General features: G+C 54.5%; 1 protein-coding gene across 1 annotated transcript in view; it reads right to left on the bottom strand.

The window, feature by feature from the left end:
* Positions 1-17,596, bottom strand: part of CACNA1E (calcium voltage-gated channel subunit alpha1 E) — a 110,525-nt gene extending 92,929 nt beyond the window's left edge. The window contains exon 1 of the mRNA XM_051624697.1: positions 17,322-17,596. Within this exon, the coding sequence (XP_051480657.1) occupies positions 17,322-17,482 (161 nt within the window). The 5' untranslated portion in view covers positions 17,483-17,596. The remainder of the gene's footprint in view (positions 1-17,321) is intronic.
* Positions 17,597-18,160: the final 564 nt, after the last annotated feature.

The raw sequence follows: 18,160 nt of genomic DNA, 5'->3' as shown, positions 1-18,160 counted from the left end.
GGAGAAGGAGAGACAGCACCGGCTCAGCACCTCCGGCACTGCATGGTGGGCAACCAGCTGCCTCCGGACCGCCCCCCCCTCCCAACCCCCTTCGACAGCCCCAGGGGCAGCCCGGCCAGTGGGGAAGGCAGGAAGCTGAGCCACTGCGGCCTCGGCTCGGCCCCTGAGCACCTTCCGCCACGAAGCAAGGGGTTAAACCCAGCCACATCCTTCCCACCGCTCTGCCTGCAAGGGCAGGGATCAGGCAGGGAAAGGGGCTGGGGACCCAAGCCCCCTTCCATCCGAAAAGGAAGACGCGATGTGGTACAGCACCCGGCGCAGCCGAAGGGGGGCCGGGGGAACAGGTTGCAGCGTGGTCCAGCCTAGTTGGAGCCAAGTATCCAACTCCTTCCCCCCGACTCCATCATCTTCAGCAGCCTCCCGGAGCCCGGCCGCCCATCTGCCGGGCGGGGATGGCAGGAGGAGTCCCTTGAAAGGCAAGGGCAGGGATGCTCAGCCCTGGGCTGCCAGGGCGGGAGAGCCCAAAAGCAAAGCCGGCTTCCCAGCAGGAGCCGGGGCCACCAAAATTAAAAGGCTGCCGCGCCTCTGCAGCTCGGGGACAGCCGGTTTGAATGAAGTCAGTGGCAACACAGGCGCGCACAAGCGCGCACCCCCGCCCGCCCGCCCGGCTCGCTCCCTCGCTCCATCCAGTGCATTCTTTTGGCAAGCTCGGGAGCTGCCGCAAAGGAAAGTCAGAGGCGAGGGGAGTGTCTGAAGGGAACAAAGGCAATGGAAGGAGGCCCCCACCCTGCAAGAAGCTCCCCCCACCCCCAAGCCGGCTGCAGAGGGCTTGCCAGCGCATGGGTGTTCCTGGGTGAGTAGCTAAATTGAGGGCCAAATGGGGGGGGGGGGGGGGGGGGGGGGGGGTACTCTGCCCTCCCCCGCCTCACCACCTGCAGAGGAGACAAGAGATCGACCCCCACCTCAGCCTGCACCGAGCGTCTCTCTGTCCACATGGACCATCCCCCTCATCCCTGGGAAACTTCGGGGCTCCCGGTTCCCCGCGGGAGCCGCCCTGATACCGGCAGCTGCCCGGGGAGAGCCCTGCCTGCCCTCCTGCTCACTTGCATACAGATCAGCCTCAGCAGCACCCCCCCCCCCCCCCCCGCCTCTCTGTCTTCTTTTTGATGCTCGGTGTTGGCCAGAAGAAGCAGCAGCTTATCAGAGAGAGGTGTAAACAACCCAGTCTGGGTGTCCCTGCAGTGGCTGCTGTCACAGGAGAGTGGGAATGTCTGGCAGTGACCTCACTCCCCCCAACGGGCAGAGGACTGGGCTGGTGCTGTGATCTTGCCTCTGTGGGTGCTGAGGTTGCCCAGGGATGCTCTGAGCCTCCTGGGCTGGGCTGTGCCCTGGCAAGAGGGCTGCCTGCCCATCCCACCTTCAGGGGAACCCACCCCCCCACACACCCTCTCGCACACAGGGAATATGCAGCTCCCCAGGGACATCCCCAGTGTCTTCCCTACCCAACAGGCAGTGCACAAGCCTCACCCTCAGCACACCCTGCAAGCTGGTCACACACAGCACCCTTCATCCCTCCCATCAATCCAAATCCAAAGGACTCCCCAGGGCCTTCCGTGCTTATTGCCCGCCCTTCCTGCAGGAATCATGTAAATTAATGGTGCAAGTCAGAAGGGACCCAAAAGATCATCTAGTTCCAAGCCTGCCATGGGCAGGGACAACTCCCACTAGATCAGGTTGCTCCAAGCCCCATCTAACCTAGCCTTGGATACTTCCAGGAATGGGGCAGCCACGACTACTCCAGCTGGCATCACAAGACACCCCACATCCCCATGATACTCTTCCCCTGTCCATCCCCACCCCCAGAAACCAGCAGCCAGGCACACTCAGGGTAGCTCAATAGGAAAAACAAAAAAAAAAAAACACCACAAAAAAAACCCCAAGAAAATGTTTTAAAAGCCCTTAATCACATAACTCCTTAACCCATTTGGGCAAGGGCTGCTCCCTCGGTGCAGCCTGGCAGCACCTCACTACAGTCTGCCCCACTCTCTGTGTGGCCATGGGGCTCACTTTTTGACCCAGGATCTCACATGTGCATTGCCAGGAGCCCTCAGGCCAGCCAGGTGAGGAAGAGGAAGGATCGGGCCCTCTGCAGCAAGATAACAGAGGCATATTTGCAAAAACGTTGTGGGATCATGTCCCCAACCTCAGCCAGACACCCAGAGCTTACCAGCTCACCGTGGTGCCCACCTGCTGCATCAATAATTAACTTGGCTCCCACAATTAGCCTTGTAACAGACATGGGTGTAGCTGGGGGGGGGTTTCAGCAAGACCCCCAGCTCTGCCACCAGCACACTGCAGACCAGAGTGGAGCAGGGGTGGGCAGACCCCTCTCAAAATGCCTCCCAGGCCACCAGCAAGCCAAGCCAGAGGGATCCTGGGCTCTCATTCCACTAATGATGGCCAGCAAGGAGGCCACGCCAGCTACTGACTAATTACAGCCCTTTCAGTTAATTCCAGGTGAGACACTACCCTAAAAGAATCAATTATGATTTGTGGCTCATGCCCCTTTGCCACCTCCTCCTCACCACCAGCGTGGCAGCAGAAGCAATGCCACTCTTCCCACCTTTCAACCCTTTAAGCTGCTCTTAATTAAGCTCAAGGCTGGGCTGATCGCCAGGAACAGATCCTGAGCCCTGCAGAGCTCCTGCCTCTGCTCCCCCCACCCCTGGCCCTCCCACTCCCCCCGAGCTTGTGGCCATACCCCCACCCAGCCCAGATGCTCAGGCTGGTACCCAGGGGCCAAGGAGGATGGGGAAGGCTGGACCCAGTGCTCCTGGCACCCCAGAGGCACCACACTGTGTACCAGTGGCCGAGAGGGTGGAAGGCAGCCTTCCTCCCATCCTCTTGGAAGCAGGGATGTGCACCTTACCTGGAAACCTCAGCCAGGGCCACGGGCAATTCCCCTGCACCCAGGGCTCACTCTCAGCTCTGCTCTATATTCGCTGCTGCAGAGCCGAGCGCAGGATGACCCCGCTGGGAGCCTCTCTCCTGCTCAGACACTGCTAAAGGATGGGATATTTATGAGAAAGCAGCTCCTTAAGAGAAGATTGAAAGCAAAAAAAAAAAGAAAAAGAAAAGAAGAAGAAGAAAAAAAGTCCCTGGCCATGCCAGGAGATGCAGGCTCCGTTTCCCAGGATGTTTATTGCCATTCTCATCTTGACCCTCACCCCAGCACGCTGGGCTCGGTGAGTCAGGGAGAAGCCTGGCTGATGCCCACATGATTCAACATGGCACAGAGATTTCAGAGCCAGCTACGGTGGGGTTGGATTATGAGGATTGTTTTCTTTTTTTGTGAATGAAGGCAATCCAAGACGACAGCCAGCGCCAGGAAGGCGCTTGGGTTTTACACAGGGCTAAACCCCCCCCCCTTTTCCTCACACTCATACTGCCATCCAAACCTGCTCCTGGCTTCTTTTCCCCCCTCCCAGCCACGCAGGGCAGGGCATCGCATCACCAGAGACACCGGGCTACCCTTTTCCTAGGGGAGCCCCCCCCAAAATCACCTTCCCCGCAGGGTCAGGGCCGCCGCTCCGGCATTGCCATCTAGTGGCAGCCGCCCCATCCCTGCAGCCCCCCCGAAGCCTGCGGGCAGGGGGGAGCCGAGACCGACCCCGGACCTGCCCTTCCCTATCCCTGCACCCAACTGGGGGTGGCTGGGAAGCAGACCCACAAAGTCCCCCCCTCCAGCTATAGCAACCCTCGGCGCTGCTCTCCTGCCACTTGGAGCAGCCTCTGGCTCACCCCAGGCAGCCCCCAAATTCCCCACCTATGCAGGGCTGGGCACAAGGAATATTGATAAAAGTATCCTCTGCCCAGCCCTGGGATGCTCAGAAAGCTGGAGGCTGCTCCTCATCTCAGGGGCATCATCAGGGCAGGGGAGTGATCACTAAGGCAGCCCTGGCAGGGTCTGGAGAGTGGACACATGCTCTGCTTCAGTGACTGATATTCCCAGAAGCTCTGATGAGCTGCACTCATCTTCGAAAGTGGCTTTTGGCATCCTTATCCAATTTTTAAAATAAAGCTTTACCTATGCTAAAAGGGGGAAAAAAATAAATAACAAAATCAAATGAAAATCGTCTCGGTGCTCTGGCCAAGTTTCAAACAGGGACTGGGTGGCTGTGACTCAGAAGGATGTTGATAACCATGCACGGGTGGAAGTTTTTTTCTCCAGAAACACATTCATTCCCTGCTGGATTAGGAAGAGATGCCATTGGCAAAGGGGAAGCCCTGCCAAGCCAGGCAAAGTCCCCATGGTGGTGCAGTTCACCCCATGGACACCCAGGATGCAGGTGGAGAAGGTCCAAGCAGCTCCAGGATGGCATCCCCCAAGGAATGTACCACGAGAGTCTCTGCCTGATGTTCATCTGTGCAGATGTTTGGAGCTGTGGCATGAGCCACAGCAACCTCAGTGGCATCTCTCAAAGCCCCAGGCTGTGCACAGCAGCCTTGGCTACACTGCCTTGCAGCAGGGCAATTGTTACCCAAGCTAGGATAAGACTTTCCTCTCTGCTGCCTGCTTACCCTTCCTGCTGGCACCCCTACTTGCACCACGTGGCTCCCCACCTCACCAGGATGTGCCCACCCCAGCACTAACCACAGAGACCAGCAGCATCCTGCAAAACTGCCTGGACACATTCCCAGCACCAACCCAAAGGGCTGACTTCTCAGGGTCAGCACCGTAATTTATTCCCTGAGAAATGTGAGAGCTGAAAATTTGCTAGTGAAAACTGGCAAATTTCACACCCAGCTATAAGCTGTGCATCCAGATTTCAGCAACTGTTCCACCAGACTCCTCCCAGTGTTTGGGCTGAAGCAGCCACACCAGGTATCACGCAGCAGCAGAGGTCAAAAAGCCTTTAACTACTTTAAGTTGGAAGTTTAATTTGCTGCACGCTGTCATAAACCAGCCCTGTATTCACAAAACCTGCTGGTTTTAATTACCAAGCCCCAAGGAGTCTAACATCCAGTCTTGGCATATTTAAAATCAGTCAGGTATCAATCCTGGAAAGAATTCTTTCCTGGGGTGGAGAAATAACCCTCTGGAAATTAAGATTTTGGTCACTATCTCCTCCCGACAAGACCTCACAAATTACAGTGCAGGTGATGAAGATGCAGGAGGAGCAGCCCCTGCCCAAGACACAAAGTGAGCACACCTTGCAGTCCTACCCTGAGCTGCCTTTTCCTAACCTCTCTGCAAGTGTGTCCCTAAAGAAACTGAGCACAGATCATCTTTGGCCCCATTTTTTAAAAAACATCTGCCAATTCCCAGCAAAATGCCCTACCAACATGAGTTTGGTACCCAGCTGGTCCCACTCAAGGTTCCCAAAACCACCATGTCCCACCAGCAGGACCCACCAGTCCCCACCTTCTCCAGAGGTGAGACGCTGTGATTAACACACATTAACCACATTTTTCCAGAGAGCTCTGAGCAGAACCTGGAGAAAAATCCATGAGTCTCCCATTCCTTTCCCTCCTCCCCTCACCACACACGTGCAGGTGCTTCCCAGCAGCTGCTCTGTTGTGACACCCATCTGCAGGAGCAAAGGAGAGACACACTAAAGGTGTTCTCACAAGTCAGGTGGGATGTCAGAACAGGGATCAGGTGCTGTGTATGAAATCTGCTTCTTGTGCTCTCCCCAAGCTCAGGCAGATGCCAGTACCACAGCCCAGCACCACGTCCTCACCAGCACCCACAGTGCCCTGGGATCACAAGCATCCCGAGCTAAACTCCTCACATACCTCTTGAAATGCACCACAGAGCCTTGAAGTTGGATGTTCCCCCACACGGCTTTGCTGGAGCACCTCATGCACCTGAGTGCAGATAAAATAAAGGATGCTGCATCTTGAAGCAAAGGGAGATTCAGCAAACAAATGGTGTGAGCTGAAAGAGCTGGGAGAGGCTTAAAGGATGGCCAAGAAACCTCTGATCTTAAGCATTGGTTGGGATAAAGCAGGGCTGTGCACCCAGCCCTGCAAAAGCCACAGGAGTCAGTTCTGGTGCTGGGTCTCGCTCCGTCGCTGGTGCTGGTGCTCACCCACCTCCCCACAAGCTACTCAGGCCTTGATACTCTCCAAAAAGCCCAAACCAAAAACTACCGGCCACCTTTTCAGCTGCATATGCCACCAAACAAGCACAAGGGGTTCACTGACAGCTCAGGCAGAGGGACAGGGTCTTACCCAAAACCACTCCAGCCGAGGGACAGCATGACTTTCCTCCAGTGCAGGAGGGAAACATCCCCCAACCTGCCACTGGCCACTCTCCTGTTCCCTACCAAAATACCCCGTGCTGGGTCTTTCCAACCACTGCAGCCCCTCCTTGGGCTAACACTCTCTGCCTTAGGCTGGGAGGCTTCTCAGCTCAGCTGAAGAGGCCTGCAATAATCATCCATTAATAAACTGCCTGGAGTGTCCTGCTGCTTTATTTATATATGATTTGGGCTCTAATTAGCATTCTCAGCTGCTCCGGGCAGACATGCAGCAATCCCACCCTCCCAAAGAGCAGCTATCTGCTTGCCCCTGTTTTCCATCAGATTCAAGTGAATTTCCAGCCCTCAAATCCCTCTGCACAACCTCTCCCTTCAGCTCAGCAACAAAGCATCCCAGCTCCACGCTCATCGAGCGCGGGCAGCTGGCGACATAGAACTTCTTCATCCTCCTCCATCTTAGAGGGGTTCAGTTTTGGGGCATCACCACTTTCAGAGAGGCTGACTCAAGAGGACTCAAGGGAAAAAAAAATATTGGGAGATGGGATGTTTGAGAGTGACCGTGCCAAAAGGATCAGGGCTGGGCAGCACGGAGGAGACCAAAGGCAGGAGGGAGTGAAGGAGCACAGCCCATGGGGAGGATCTTCACACTCTTGGCAGCAAAGTGCAGGGCTTGAGGGGGGCAGATCCTGCCACAGCCAGACACCAAAAGACTAAGCTTTATGCGTGAGTGTGAATAAGGAGATCAAGCCCAAAAAAAAGACATCCCTGGAGCCAGCCATAGAGAAGCAACAGGAGAAAGCTTATTTCTAGCCTGCCAAAGGGTTGAAGAGCAAGTTTTAAAAGCATGCTTCCAACTTCTGCACTACCTGAGGCAGAAGAAATCCCTCACTTTACCCATCAGCACCTTCATGACCCCTCCAGTGCAGCAGCCTTAGCTCCTGCCAAAGCCAGAGGGAGATTTTCTCCTCCTTTAGATCTCCTCTTCACCCCCATAAACGGCAAGTCCATGCCCGAGGACCATCCTGTGCTTTCTCTGATCCTCTGCCTGCCCTGCAAGGCTCAAGCCAGACAAAAGCAGCAACCAGAGTACTGGCAAGCAGGATGATGGAGGAGCTCCTGACTTTGGGTTGCAATAAAAAGCAAACTGGACCAGAACCCCACCATCTCCATCCCCAGACTCAGAAAGCCAAACTCACAGGCTGAGCTTGCTCAGAAGCAACCTGCTAGCAAACAGGGTGCCTTCAATAAAATTAAATTGTCAGGGCATGAGCAAGGAGAAGATGCTGTTGAAAAAATATTGTCTGGCAAGTCTGAACTGAGGCTGAGCAGCTGATGCTCAAGACAGCCAGAGAAGCTCCATCCCTGGCGTGCAGCAAAGCAGGAGACACTGCTTCCACCTCCCAAAACTGTGAAAGAGGAGAGGCCAAAGAGCAAAACCTCTCTCTGAAAGCTGCTGGGAGGTGTGAAAAAGCCACCCCCCTTGCTGCAGAGACAGGCAGACATGAGCTCAACAGCCTCGGTGAGGACAAACCCCCTTGCCCATCCCCAGGAGATTGCAGCTCCTCCATGGGAAGAAGTCCACTGAGGAATTTTTAGGCTTATTTCCACTGAAGTGGTCACAGGGAAAGGACAGTTCCAGCATGTCAGCTACTGTTTTATCATCTCATGAGCTGCAGTGGGGAAAGTATCACCAGAAGAGCTTCACAGGGGTTAAACAACAACCAAAAAAGGGACTCGTGGCTTGTATCAAAGCTCACTAAGATAAGGTGTGTTTCGTTCTGGCATCAGCCCCCACAGTGGTGTCCTCCATGGCTGGGAATAAGCACCCATGTGTTTCTCCCAGTTAAAGAGCAAGAGCCTTACTGGTGTGCACAGCCAAGGCACAGGAACACTGCTGTGCATTGGGTGACCCACACCTTGTCACCCTGTGCTGGAAGATCTCAGCAGACTTTCCCACCCACGTGCAAAAGGCAAGTGGAGCCAAGAAAGAAATCTCTCTGCTTTTCTAAGACCTCTTGATGGCCACTTTGGGAAACCAAAAGGCAGGTTTGAAAGCTGCTTTAGAACAAGTGCTGGGACCTTCCTAACTTTTCCCACCGATTTGTTTCAGCTCTCACGTAGCACGACCAGTCAGAGCCAGGGATTCATGTTTGTCACACACAAAGGCAGCAAACACCTTTTGAGGAGCAATTGGCAAGTGCAGAAGAAAAGGCCACAACCCTTCAGAGGCAGGTGAGGTCATGTCCCACACATACACAGGCTAGAAACTCCACCTCCCTTCATGCACAGTTAGGTGGAAGTGCCATTTCCACAGTACAGATCCAAGTCTGCCAGGAACAAGTGTCTCTGGGGACAGGTTGTGGACTAACCCACACAGCCAGGTTGTCCCCAAACTTCCAGAAAACCTGAGTTTGAAAACCATGTGGTTTGAAATGAAGAAAATGCCATTTGGGGAGCACACGACAAGAAGTCACCTATGTCTGAAAGTGTAAAACACGCTCAGGACACATTTTAAATTGTAATACACAGAGTTATATTCAAAGTGATGGCCTGGTTGGTCTACATACCATCTGAGCTCCCTTCCACCCTAAATTATCTTATTGTTCTGTCACCTCTTAAATATACATGGGTAGGGGAGATGTGCTACATGCTAGAAACTGTGTCTAGAAAATAAGGTGAACCATATAGACCCGAGTGGAAGGCACCTCTCCCCCAAACACCTCCTGGCCACAGCCAGCCCCCCCCAGCAGATTCACATCAGAACAGGTGGGGGCTGCCAGAAAGATGGGGGAAAGCTGGATTTTTCCAGGGGGAGGGAAAGGATGAGGATATGAAATACCAGAAGTCTGACTGTATGGATGCTGCACTGAATCGTGCTTCCAGGGCACGGTGCAGGGAGATGATATAAAAGCAGGATTGCTAAAGCAGAGGCTTGTGCTGCCATCCAGAGGGACTTCAGCAGCCTGGAGAAACAGGAGCAGTGTGGAGTTCAGCCGAGGGAAATGCCACGTCCTGCACTTGGGGAGGAACAACCCAGGACAGGCTGGCAGGGAAGCTGCTTGGCAAGGAAAACCCTGAGGGACCTGGTGGGCACCCAAGGGACCACGAGCCAACAGCATGCTCTTGCAGCAGAGGCCAACAGCCTCCTGGGCTGCATTAGGCAAAGTGGTGCCAGCAGGTCAAGAAGATGACCCTTTCCCTTTGCTCAGCCCTGGTGAGACACATCCAGGGTGCTGTGCCCAGTGCTGGACTCCCCAGGACAGGAGAGATACGGGCTTGCTGGAGCAACTCCAGCTAAGGTGACTCAGGGAGTATCTGCCCTACAAAGAGAGGCTGGGAGAGCTGAGACTCCTTAACCTGGTTGGAAAAGGCTCGGAGATCTCATCAACACACATGAGGTCCCCAACGGCACAAGGGGGGGTAAAGACAGAGCCAGGCTCTTCTCTGTGGCACCCACAGACAGGGTGAGATGCAAACAGGCACAAGCTGTAAATCAAGAAGCTCCATATATACACAGGACTAAAGTTTTTGGCTGTGTATTTGGGACAGGCTGCCCAGAGAAGCCTTCATCCCCTGGACACAGACCTGGAGATCCTGCTTGAAGTGACCCGTTTGAGCAGGATGATGGACCAGGTGACATCCTGAGGTCCTTTCCCACCACCTCCCAGCAATTGTTTGCTTCCAAGCCCCTGCCAGCCCCAGGCCAAGGGCAAAGCTCTTTCCAAAGGGCTGGTCCCAGTCCCAGCACAGGGTATGGCTTCAACACAGCCTCAAGATGTGCTAATGAAGCTTCCTGACACCCACAGCTGAGATTCCAGCAAGGAGAGAAGCAGGAATGAGACATGCCAGGATACAGTCACAAAACACAAGACAGCAGCTCCCAAGCAGAGGCACCCATTGGGAGACACCTTGTCCTCCCTGCTCAGCAACCAGCTCCTAGTGAGCCACAGCTCCCTGGAAAAGCAGCCTCAGCCACACAGGGATGCTGGAACTGAAGAGCAATTGCTCACTCTCTTGGCAGCCCTTTCCAAAGACACCTGGATTAAATCAGAAAGAGAATTCTTCCTCCAGGGTGTGCCAGAAACTCAGACTTTGAGGCAGTGCAGGGAAAGATGCTGCTGCTTCCATGCTGTTACCAGGGCATTCAGCAGAGCTTGAGTGCATCCTGGGTCAGAAAACAATCTCCTCTCCATGCTTCCAAACCCTTTTCTGTACCAAAGGAAAAGGAGAGGGACACAGGGAGGTCCAGGGGGGAACCTCTGGGAGCTCCTCTGCTACTCGAGGCCGAGTTGCCATAAGAAAAGCTGTATTTCACTGCCCACAAGTTTAGTGCATCCAGGGCTCTTTCCACCACGTCTTGCAGGGCAAAACAGAAAGAAGGAGAGGCAACTTAATGGAGACACATTCATTAGGCTCTCTGAGAGGTTAATTGCTTTGCCCTGGGTTGCAGAGGAGATATGCAAATATCTGCATGAAGGCACAGGAGCCTGTCACTGACACCCCAGGGCTCTCACCTGCAGAGCTGCCACAGCTCACATCAAGCCCCCGGGCACACAGTAGCAAACACCTGAACAGGAGCCCATGGTGGGGAAGAACCTGGCTAAGATGCCTCTGACAGCACCCAGTGCTGCAGAGGTGCTGGACAAGGAAAGTCATCTGCATCCTGGGTCAGGGAGGGAGGCATAAGGAGGGGTGATGGGCACTGGACACCGATGCCAGGGCCAAGATCAAGAGGGGATGCTGGAGCACCTTCTCCTTTCCCTAACAGCAGCCACAGGGGACCCAGGGCTGCTGTTTCACTGGTCCCTTCCAACAGCAGTCCTGCAGCCAAGGGCCAGTGCCCTCCCTCCTGCAGCCCCTGCAATGAGCAGTCACCACAGAGCCCACTCAGGCTGATGCACAGAGCTAGGCTGCAACATCCATGACACCCAACACCTCTCCCAAAACTGTTGCAGAGCTACCAATACCAGTGATGGAGACTCAGAGCCACCCTGAGGCCTGTCCCTTCCCTGCAGGTTCAAGGAGGGCTGTGGTGATGGGCACTGCTCCAGACAGGGCCACATAGCCCCAGCCCGGGGGCTTTGCTCTCTACAACTACCTGAAAGGAGTTTGGAGCAAGGGGGGAGGCAGGTCAGCCTCTTCTCCTGAGTTCAAAGTGATAGAATTAAAGAAAAAACAGCCTCAAGTTGTGCCAGGGGAGGTTTAGATTGGATATTAGGAACAATTTCCTCACCCAGAGGGTTGTCAGGCTCTGGCACAGGCTGCCCAGGGCAGGGGTGGAGTCACCATCCCTAGAGAAATTGAAAATCCATGTGTATGTGGTGCTGAGGGACAGGGTTTAGTGGTGGCCTTGGCAGTGCTGGGTGAATGCTTGGACTTGATGAACTTGAAGGTCTTTCCCAACCAAGCCATTGCTAGGATTTCCTAGGCAACCTTGCCAGCAGTGAAGAAAGAGCAAGCACCCACACCCACGACCCACACGTGCTCCTGCCCTCTCTCCCTCCCTGCAGCCCATTGAACCCAGATGGTGCCACGTGCTGGGAAGCAGCAATGGAGCTGGCAGCCCAGCACACACCAAGGGGGAAAAAAAAATAAACATGAAAATAAGAAGTCAGCTTCACTTATAATCTGGGATGCAGCGTGTGCACAGAGCCAGACTGCCAAGTCACAAAGAGCCCCCGAGATCTGCTCACAACACCCTGTGTGTTTTCACAGTTTCTTCTGTTCTCTCACTTATTCCAAAGAAAAGGCAGGAAGGCAGAGCTGCAGTAACATCCCACTCCAACCCAACAGCCTCCCCATGATCTGTGTCACAGGCAGGGATCTGAGCAGGCAGCAGAAACTTCTCCTGCCATGCTGCTCCATGGACCACGGGATGGGCTGTGGGGATCTCTCTACCATGCAAGGGAGACCTAACAAGCTCTTGGCATCAAAGCCGTTAGCTCTAAGGTGCTACAAGACAGCAGATGGCTTTTAATGTCCTTTAGAACCACTGTCCTGGTCCACAGGCTGGGAGCATTGCTTCCCACAGGGCACTGAAACCTGCCCCATGTCACCCCTGAGCCCCAGGTACTTCAACACCAAATTACAGCATCCCATCTCCAAACTGTACCACGACCCAGCTGCTTCCCCTCCATTCTCTCCCACTCTCCCCTCCTGATCTCTGGGAATCAGGTTTTCCCATGCATCCTTGCTTTAGGTATCACTCCAAAATGAGGGCAGGGCTTGCATTCCCCAAACTGAACAAGCTAAACTCACCAAGGACCTGTGCACATGTGGCTTTAAGCCTTGCAAGGCAGGTTTGGATCCTGCCTGCTACAAACCCAGCTTGAGACTTCTCTGGGACATTCCCTGGGTGGCTCTGCCTGTCCTTACCATCAGCTAAGGAAGCAGCTGCTCAGCCTGGAGAAGCCACAGGAGGTTCCCTGTTTATTCTGACAAGGAGCTCTTCTGGTGAGTTCTCCCTCAGCCCGACACAACCCAAATGATGCTGCCACACACACAGCAAAGGCACCAGTTCAACCACCACCACTCCACGCAGCAGGCCAGGCCTTTCTGAAGCACAGCAGAGATCTCCATCCCGAACACATGAACAGTGAGATGGAGGGCAGGGCATCAGTCTGGGGCACTGGAAAACAGGTTTTAGGGACTGCCTTGGGCTTACGTCCCCTAAATAAAAACAAGGTGAGCTGGTCCATCAACCCTTCCCCATGAAGTTAAGCCTTCCACAGAGCCACTGCCCTGCACGGGCTTGAGGAGCACGTGGCAGACTGTCCTCTGCCTCAGTTTCCCCAGGAAACAGCAGGGAAAAGAACAACTTCCCCCTCTTACTCTGTCTTAAGGGGGAAGCACTTGTGGGTTTGTCACCGGTAAAAGGCAACGGAGATGGAGGCTCAGAGGGGATCAGACCTGGGTGACTGCAACACCAGGGTGAAGGAAAGGGGCTTTGCTTCTCTTCCCTCATTGCAGCCCAGCACGGGAATGGCTGCATGCAAACATCTGCCTGCACCCCAGGAATGCTGCACCTCCAAAGACAAAGCTACCCCAGGGGAGCAGAGATGTCCTGTGCAGCAGAGGGAAGGCAGATGCAACATCTGCTCCCTGTGGCCACCCCACCACAGGCCAGCCAGCCACAGCTGGCAACCAAGAGCCCAAGGGGACCTCCGGGAGCCAGCCACTCACTCCTAGAACCTTGAGCAAGACAGCAGACAGCACCCAGAGCACAACACTCAACCACAACCTCCCCAGAAGCCTTGAGAAGACATTGCAAACCCTCTCTGAACCTCCCTAGCGTAACTCATCGAGTTTTGGCAACGGAGAGGAGAGAAAGTAAATAAGAAGAGCCATTTTCCTGGCTCCCCACGTGCCATCTAACACCCAGCATCACACTGGGGCCACAGGGTAATACCAACCCCACCCAACAGCTGAACTCTGCTGGCACCAGATCTCCCAGGCAAAAGCCCCCAGGGTGATTCCAGCCCTGCCCGCCTGAGAGATGCGCCCTTCTGAAAATTAAATCACAGGGAAATCACATTATTACTGATAAAATTAGAGCCAAGGAAATTAATTTGCTTTTTCTCCCTCACATGCTATCTGTCTAGCCCCAGAGAGGAGCCACAGCATCAGGTTCTGCACACCAACCTGGATTCTGGCAAAGTTTCTGGGGAAACATCGCTGGTTTGTGAGCCTGATGTTAGAGCAGGAGCCTCTGGCGTGTGGGTTTTGGAGTCTGAAGGGGTATCAGGGCACCTAGCAGTGGAATCCAGCCCTCCAGGGTTCCCACTGGCTCTCTGGGAATGGACCTAGCCAGGATGAGTGGTGGGGGTCTCTCATCCTCAGTGGAACGTGAGGTCTGCAAAGCCTGAGGGCTGCTGTCAGGGCCAGAGCTTGGCATCCACCCAGCACCAGGGGCTTCTGCAAAGTACCAGCATCTCCAACCTTCTGTGGCATGGCTGTGGGCATCTGCAAGGAGAGAGCCCCATAGCCAGACCCCAACAGCCACAAGGCAGAGTGGTCAGGGATAGACAGTCCACCCCAAACCTTAGGGACCCCTGCCTAGACGTATCTTCCTGTGAGGACCCATGAAGTCATTGTAAAGCATGCTGAAGTGCCCAAATCAAGCATCCAAGAGCTGGGAAATCCAAAGATTCTCCCCCTGTTCAGCACTGGTGAGGCCACACCTCAAATCTTGGGGTCAGTTCTGGGCCCCCACCATAAGGACCACATTGAGGGGCTTGAGTGTGTCCAGAAAAAGGCAACAGAGCTGGGGAAGGGGCTAGAGAACAAGTCTTAGGGGGAGTGGCTGCAGGAACTGGGGGTGTTCAGGCTGGAGAAAAGGAGGCTGAGGGGAGACCTTCTCACTCTCTACAGATACCTAGGAGGAAGTTTGAGCCAGGTGGGTGTTGGTCTCTTCTCCCAAGTAACAAGCGATAGAATCAAAGGAAATGGCCTCAAGTTGGTGCCAGGGGAGGTTTAGGTTGGATACTGTGAATGGTTTCTTCACCCAAAGGGTGGTCAGGCTCTGGAACAAGGTGTCCAGGGCAGTGGTGGAGTCACCATCCCTGGGGGGATTGAAAAGCCATGGAGATGTGGTGCTGAGGGACAGGGCTTAGCACAGGACTCAGCAGAGTGACATCAACGGTTGGGATGCAATGACCCGAGAGGTTTTTTTCCAACCAAAGTGTTTCTATGATTCCATCCAGGCTGCAGAAACACCCAATGAAAGAAGAAGAGGTTGGGATGGCAGCTGCCTCTTCCCGTTGCCTTAAAAGATGGGAATACCAGGCTTTGTGTTCAAGTTACTGCAGGCTGGGGAAACTGAAGGCAGCAAAAGGGGCACATCCCACATGGTACAAAAGCAGGAAGGGCTCTGGATCCCTGTCCCTGCCACCAAATAGAGCTGTAGCCATCCAGGCAGCTAATTAGCTGGAGAAACTCACTTTGCCAGCCGACAATTAACGAGGCCATCCCTCTGCTTCCTGCCCAGCCATGATTTATTCATCTGGCATCCCCTGGTGGGTCACACACACAAAAAAAAAAGATAACAAGGCAACCAGTGCTTGCCAAGGCCATATGTCAATTTATTTCCCCTGTGCAGGGCTTCCTGAATTGCCAGCCAGGAGGTTCCCTGGGAGCAAAGGGATGAGGACTGAGGTGAAAGGGATGGGGAGAGCCCGCCTCACTGCTGGGCTGCCCTCCAAAAAACAGGCAGGAGCAGCCTCAGCCTTTATCACAAGTCATTTTATCATGCAGAGCATCCTAAAGAAATCCCATCCGAGCCCTGACCTGGATCCCACCAAAGCCACAAGCCACAGCTAATTAACAGAGGAGCTTCCACCTCCTTCCCTGCCCCCCTGTTTTATAATGCATGGATTATTCTCCAAGTGCCCAAGGCAAGGAGCTGCTCCAGTCCTGAGCAGGATGTTCTGCAGCAGCTTATTCCAGGCAGTTTTGCTGAGTAGACACAAGGTGGGGAAAACTTATCATTTAAATGCAGCTTGTGCAGTGAGTTGCTGGGTGAGGGGGAGTAAATCCAGGGCCTGGAGCTGAGGGTTGTTTGTTGGGTTTTTTTCACAGTACAGACCATGGAAAAAAAATAAAGGAAAGTAATGAGTAAGAAAAAAGTGGGTTCTAGGTTTTCCAAGCACTTCTTTTCCGTTCTCCCAGGTTCATCAACATCTCCAGCTTGCTCTGATTCAGGGGTACTTGGCCACTTCTAAGGATTAAATACAACCCCCCTCGCAGCAGGGCTCTAATGACAGTAAAAGCAGAAGGCAACAGCCCCAGTTGCCTCCAAAAGCCCAACTGCAGCCGAGGAAAACTATCTTGAAGGCTTCCAAGTTTGCCTTTGCCAAGCTTTCCATCCCAGTGACTGCTCCACAATTCAGAGAACTCCCTCATCTGCACAGACCCCTTTTGCACCGTTCCCATCCGATGCCACCCCCCGGCTCAGAGCCCAGAGAGGCAGCTCTGACTGTTTTGGGCAGCACAGCCCAGCCTCCCACACACAGGGCTCCCTCTCCCCAGCTCTCACACACCCCCCACACAAACTCTCTACATCAGAAAAAACACCCTGGTGCAGCCAGGTCAGACCAGCCCAAGCCTGGCAGAACCCACGGGGTGAGCTGAACCCCAGGGCAGGATGGATGCTGCACAAGGTCCCAGCTGCCAGGGACAGGACCACACATCCTACCAGTTTTAAGAGTGTAGGGAGAGGAAAGGATCCAGAAGAAGTTTGGAAAGGCAAGAAGGAAAAAAAAAAAAGCAGATAAACCAAACAAAACACACAACCAAAATGACCCCAAACAAACTAAAATCCCTGGAAGAGCAGAAAGGATGGAAAGCAGCAGGAAGTCAGCATGCAGAAGCCAGTTCAAAATGAATTTCCAAAATTCATCAGTCACACTGTGGCATCTCAAAGGGCCACAAAGATGATGCTGAGAGAGCTGGAGCAGCTCTGCTCTGGAGACAGGCTGGGAGAGTTGGGGTGTTCAGCCTGGAGAAGAGAAGGCCCTGGGGAGACCTTAGAGCTCCTTCCAGTGCCTGAAGGGGCTCCAGGAAAGCTGGGGAGGGGCTTTTGACAAGCGCAAGGAATTATAGGATGAGGGAGAACAGTTTCATACTGAAAGAGGGGAGATTTAGATGAGACATTAGGAAGAAGTTACTCCCCAAGGGGGTGGTGAGACACTGGCTGAGGTTACCCAGAGCTGTGGCTGCTCCATGCCTGGAAGGTTGGCTGGATAGGGCTTGGAGCAACCTGGTCTAGCGAGAGGTGTCCCTATTCACACAGGAGGGTCGGAACCAGATGATCTTTAAGGTGCCTTCCAACACAAACCAGGCTGGGATTCTATGGATTTAAAAATTCTCCCTGGAAAACAAAGGGGATGGGGAAAATCAGCCCAGCTCAGGAGCACCGACCACAGCCAGAGCTGGCTGCTCCACAGGGGTGACACCAACACAACACCCACCCCCCCCTGCCCAGCACCCTGGGGAGAACAGGGAAGGTTTCCACTTCCCCCTGCTGCCCACCTGGGCTGGGGGATGTCCGGTACTTACTCCCACTCCTTCCTCCTTGCCTGCGGGGTGCTCTGCATCTTGTGTGCTTCGTGTGCCTTGATAATGTCCCTCTGCTCGATCAGCCCACCCCTCCGGCGCTTGATCACGTCCGGGCTCACCGGGACGTACTGACCGAGCCCCAGGTCGAAGCCGCTGCCCATCTCTGTGCCAGCCTCAGGGTCCTGGCTCCGGGGCTCGTAGAGGGCATCGAAACTGGTGGCACGGGATCCCAGGGCCTCTGCCAGGCTCTCAGGCTCCAGCAGGTTGCAGGACTGGGTGTTCTGCATCAAACCCAGCCGGTGTTTGCGCCACGTCTCCTCCTCGGGCAGGGCCAGGACGTAACGGGGGGAGGCAGCATCCAGCTCGGCCCCCAGCTCAGCCCCCAGCTCAGCCCCCCTGCCCGGCCCCGCGGCGCCGACGGAGCAGGTCCCGAATCCCAGCATCTCGGGGCTCGGTGTCGCTCATCACTCTGGAAGGGGCACAAGAAGACAGAGAGGAGAGGTTCAGAGCTCTGCCCTCCCCAGTTTCCCCACACACACACACACAAAGTTCCATTCAGCTGGGGGTTCTCGGAGACCTTCTCAAACCAGGCACAGGGCACACAAGGTTGGACACCCACAGGGGTAGCACCTCCTGCCTCGCTGCTTTCCTCCTCCTTCCCAATCTGGGCATCCCTGAAGCTCTCTGACCCCACTGCCAGCCCTCCCTAGGGTCCCCGGAGCACCACAGCTCCTCACAGCCAGGACCACAGTGTGATCAGCCCCTCATATATATCTCAGATATGGCAAAAAAAGAAAAAAAGGAAATTTGAGAGAACTTCATTAAACCTGCTGCTTGCA

The sequence above is a fragment of the Apus apus genome, chromosome 7 (genome assembly GCF_020740795.1).
Source record: "Apus apus isolate bApuApu2 chromosome 7, bApuApu2.pri.cur, whole genome shotgun sequence".
Lineage (NCBI taxonomy): Eukaryota > Metazoa > Chordata > Aves > Apodiformes > Apodidae > Apus > Apus apus.
Note: the sequence above shows the minus strand (reverse complement) of the source record. Positions and strands in the feature narration are given on the sequence as shown.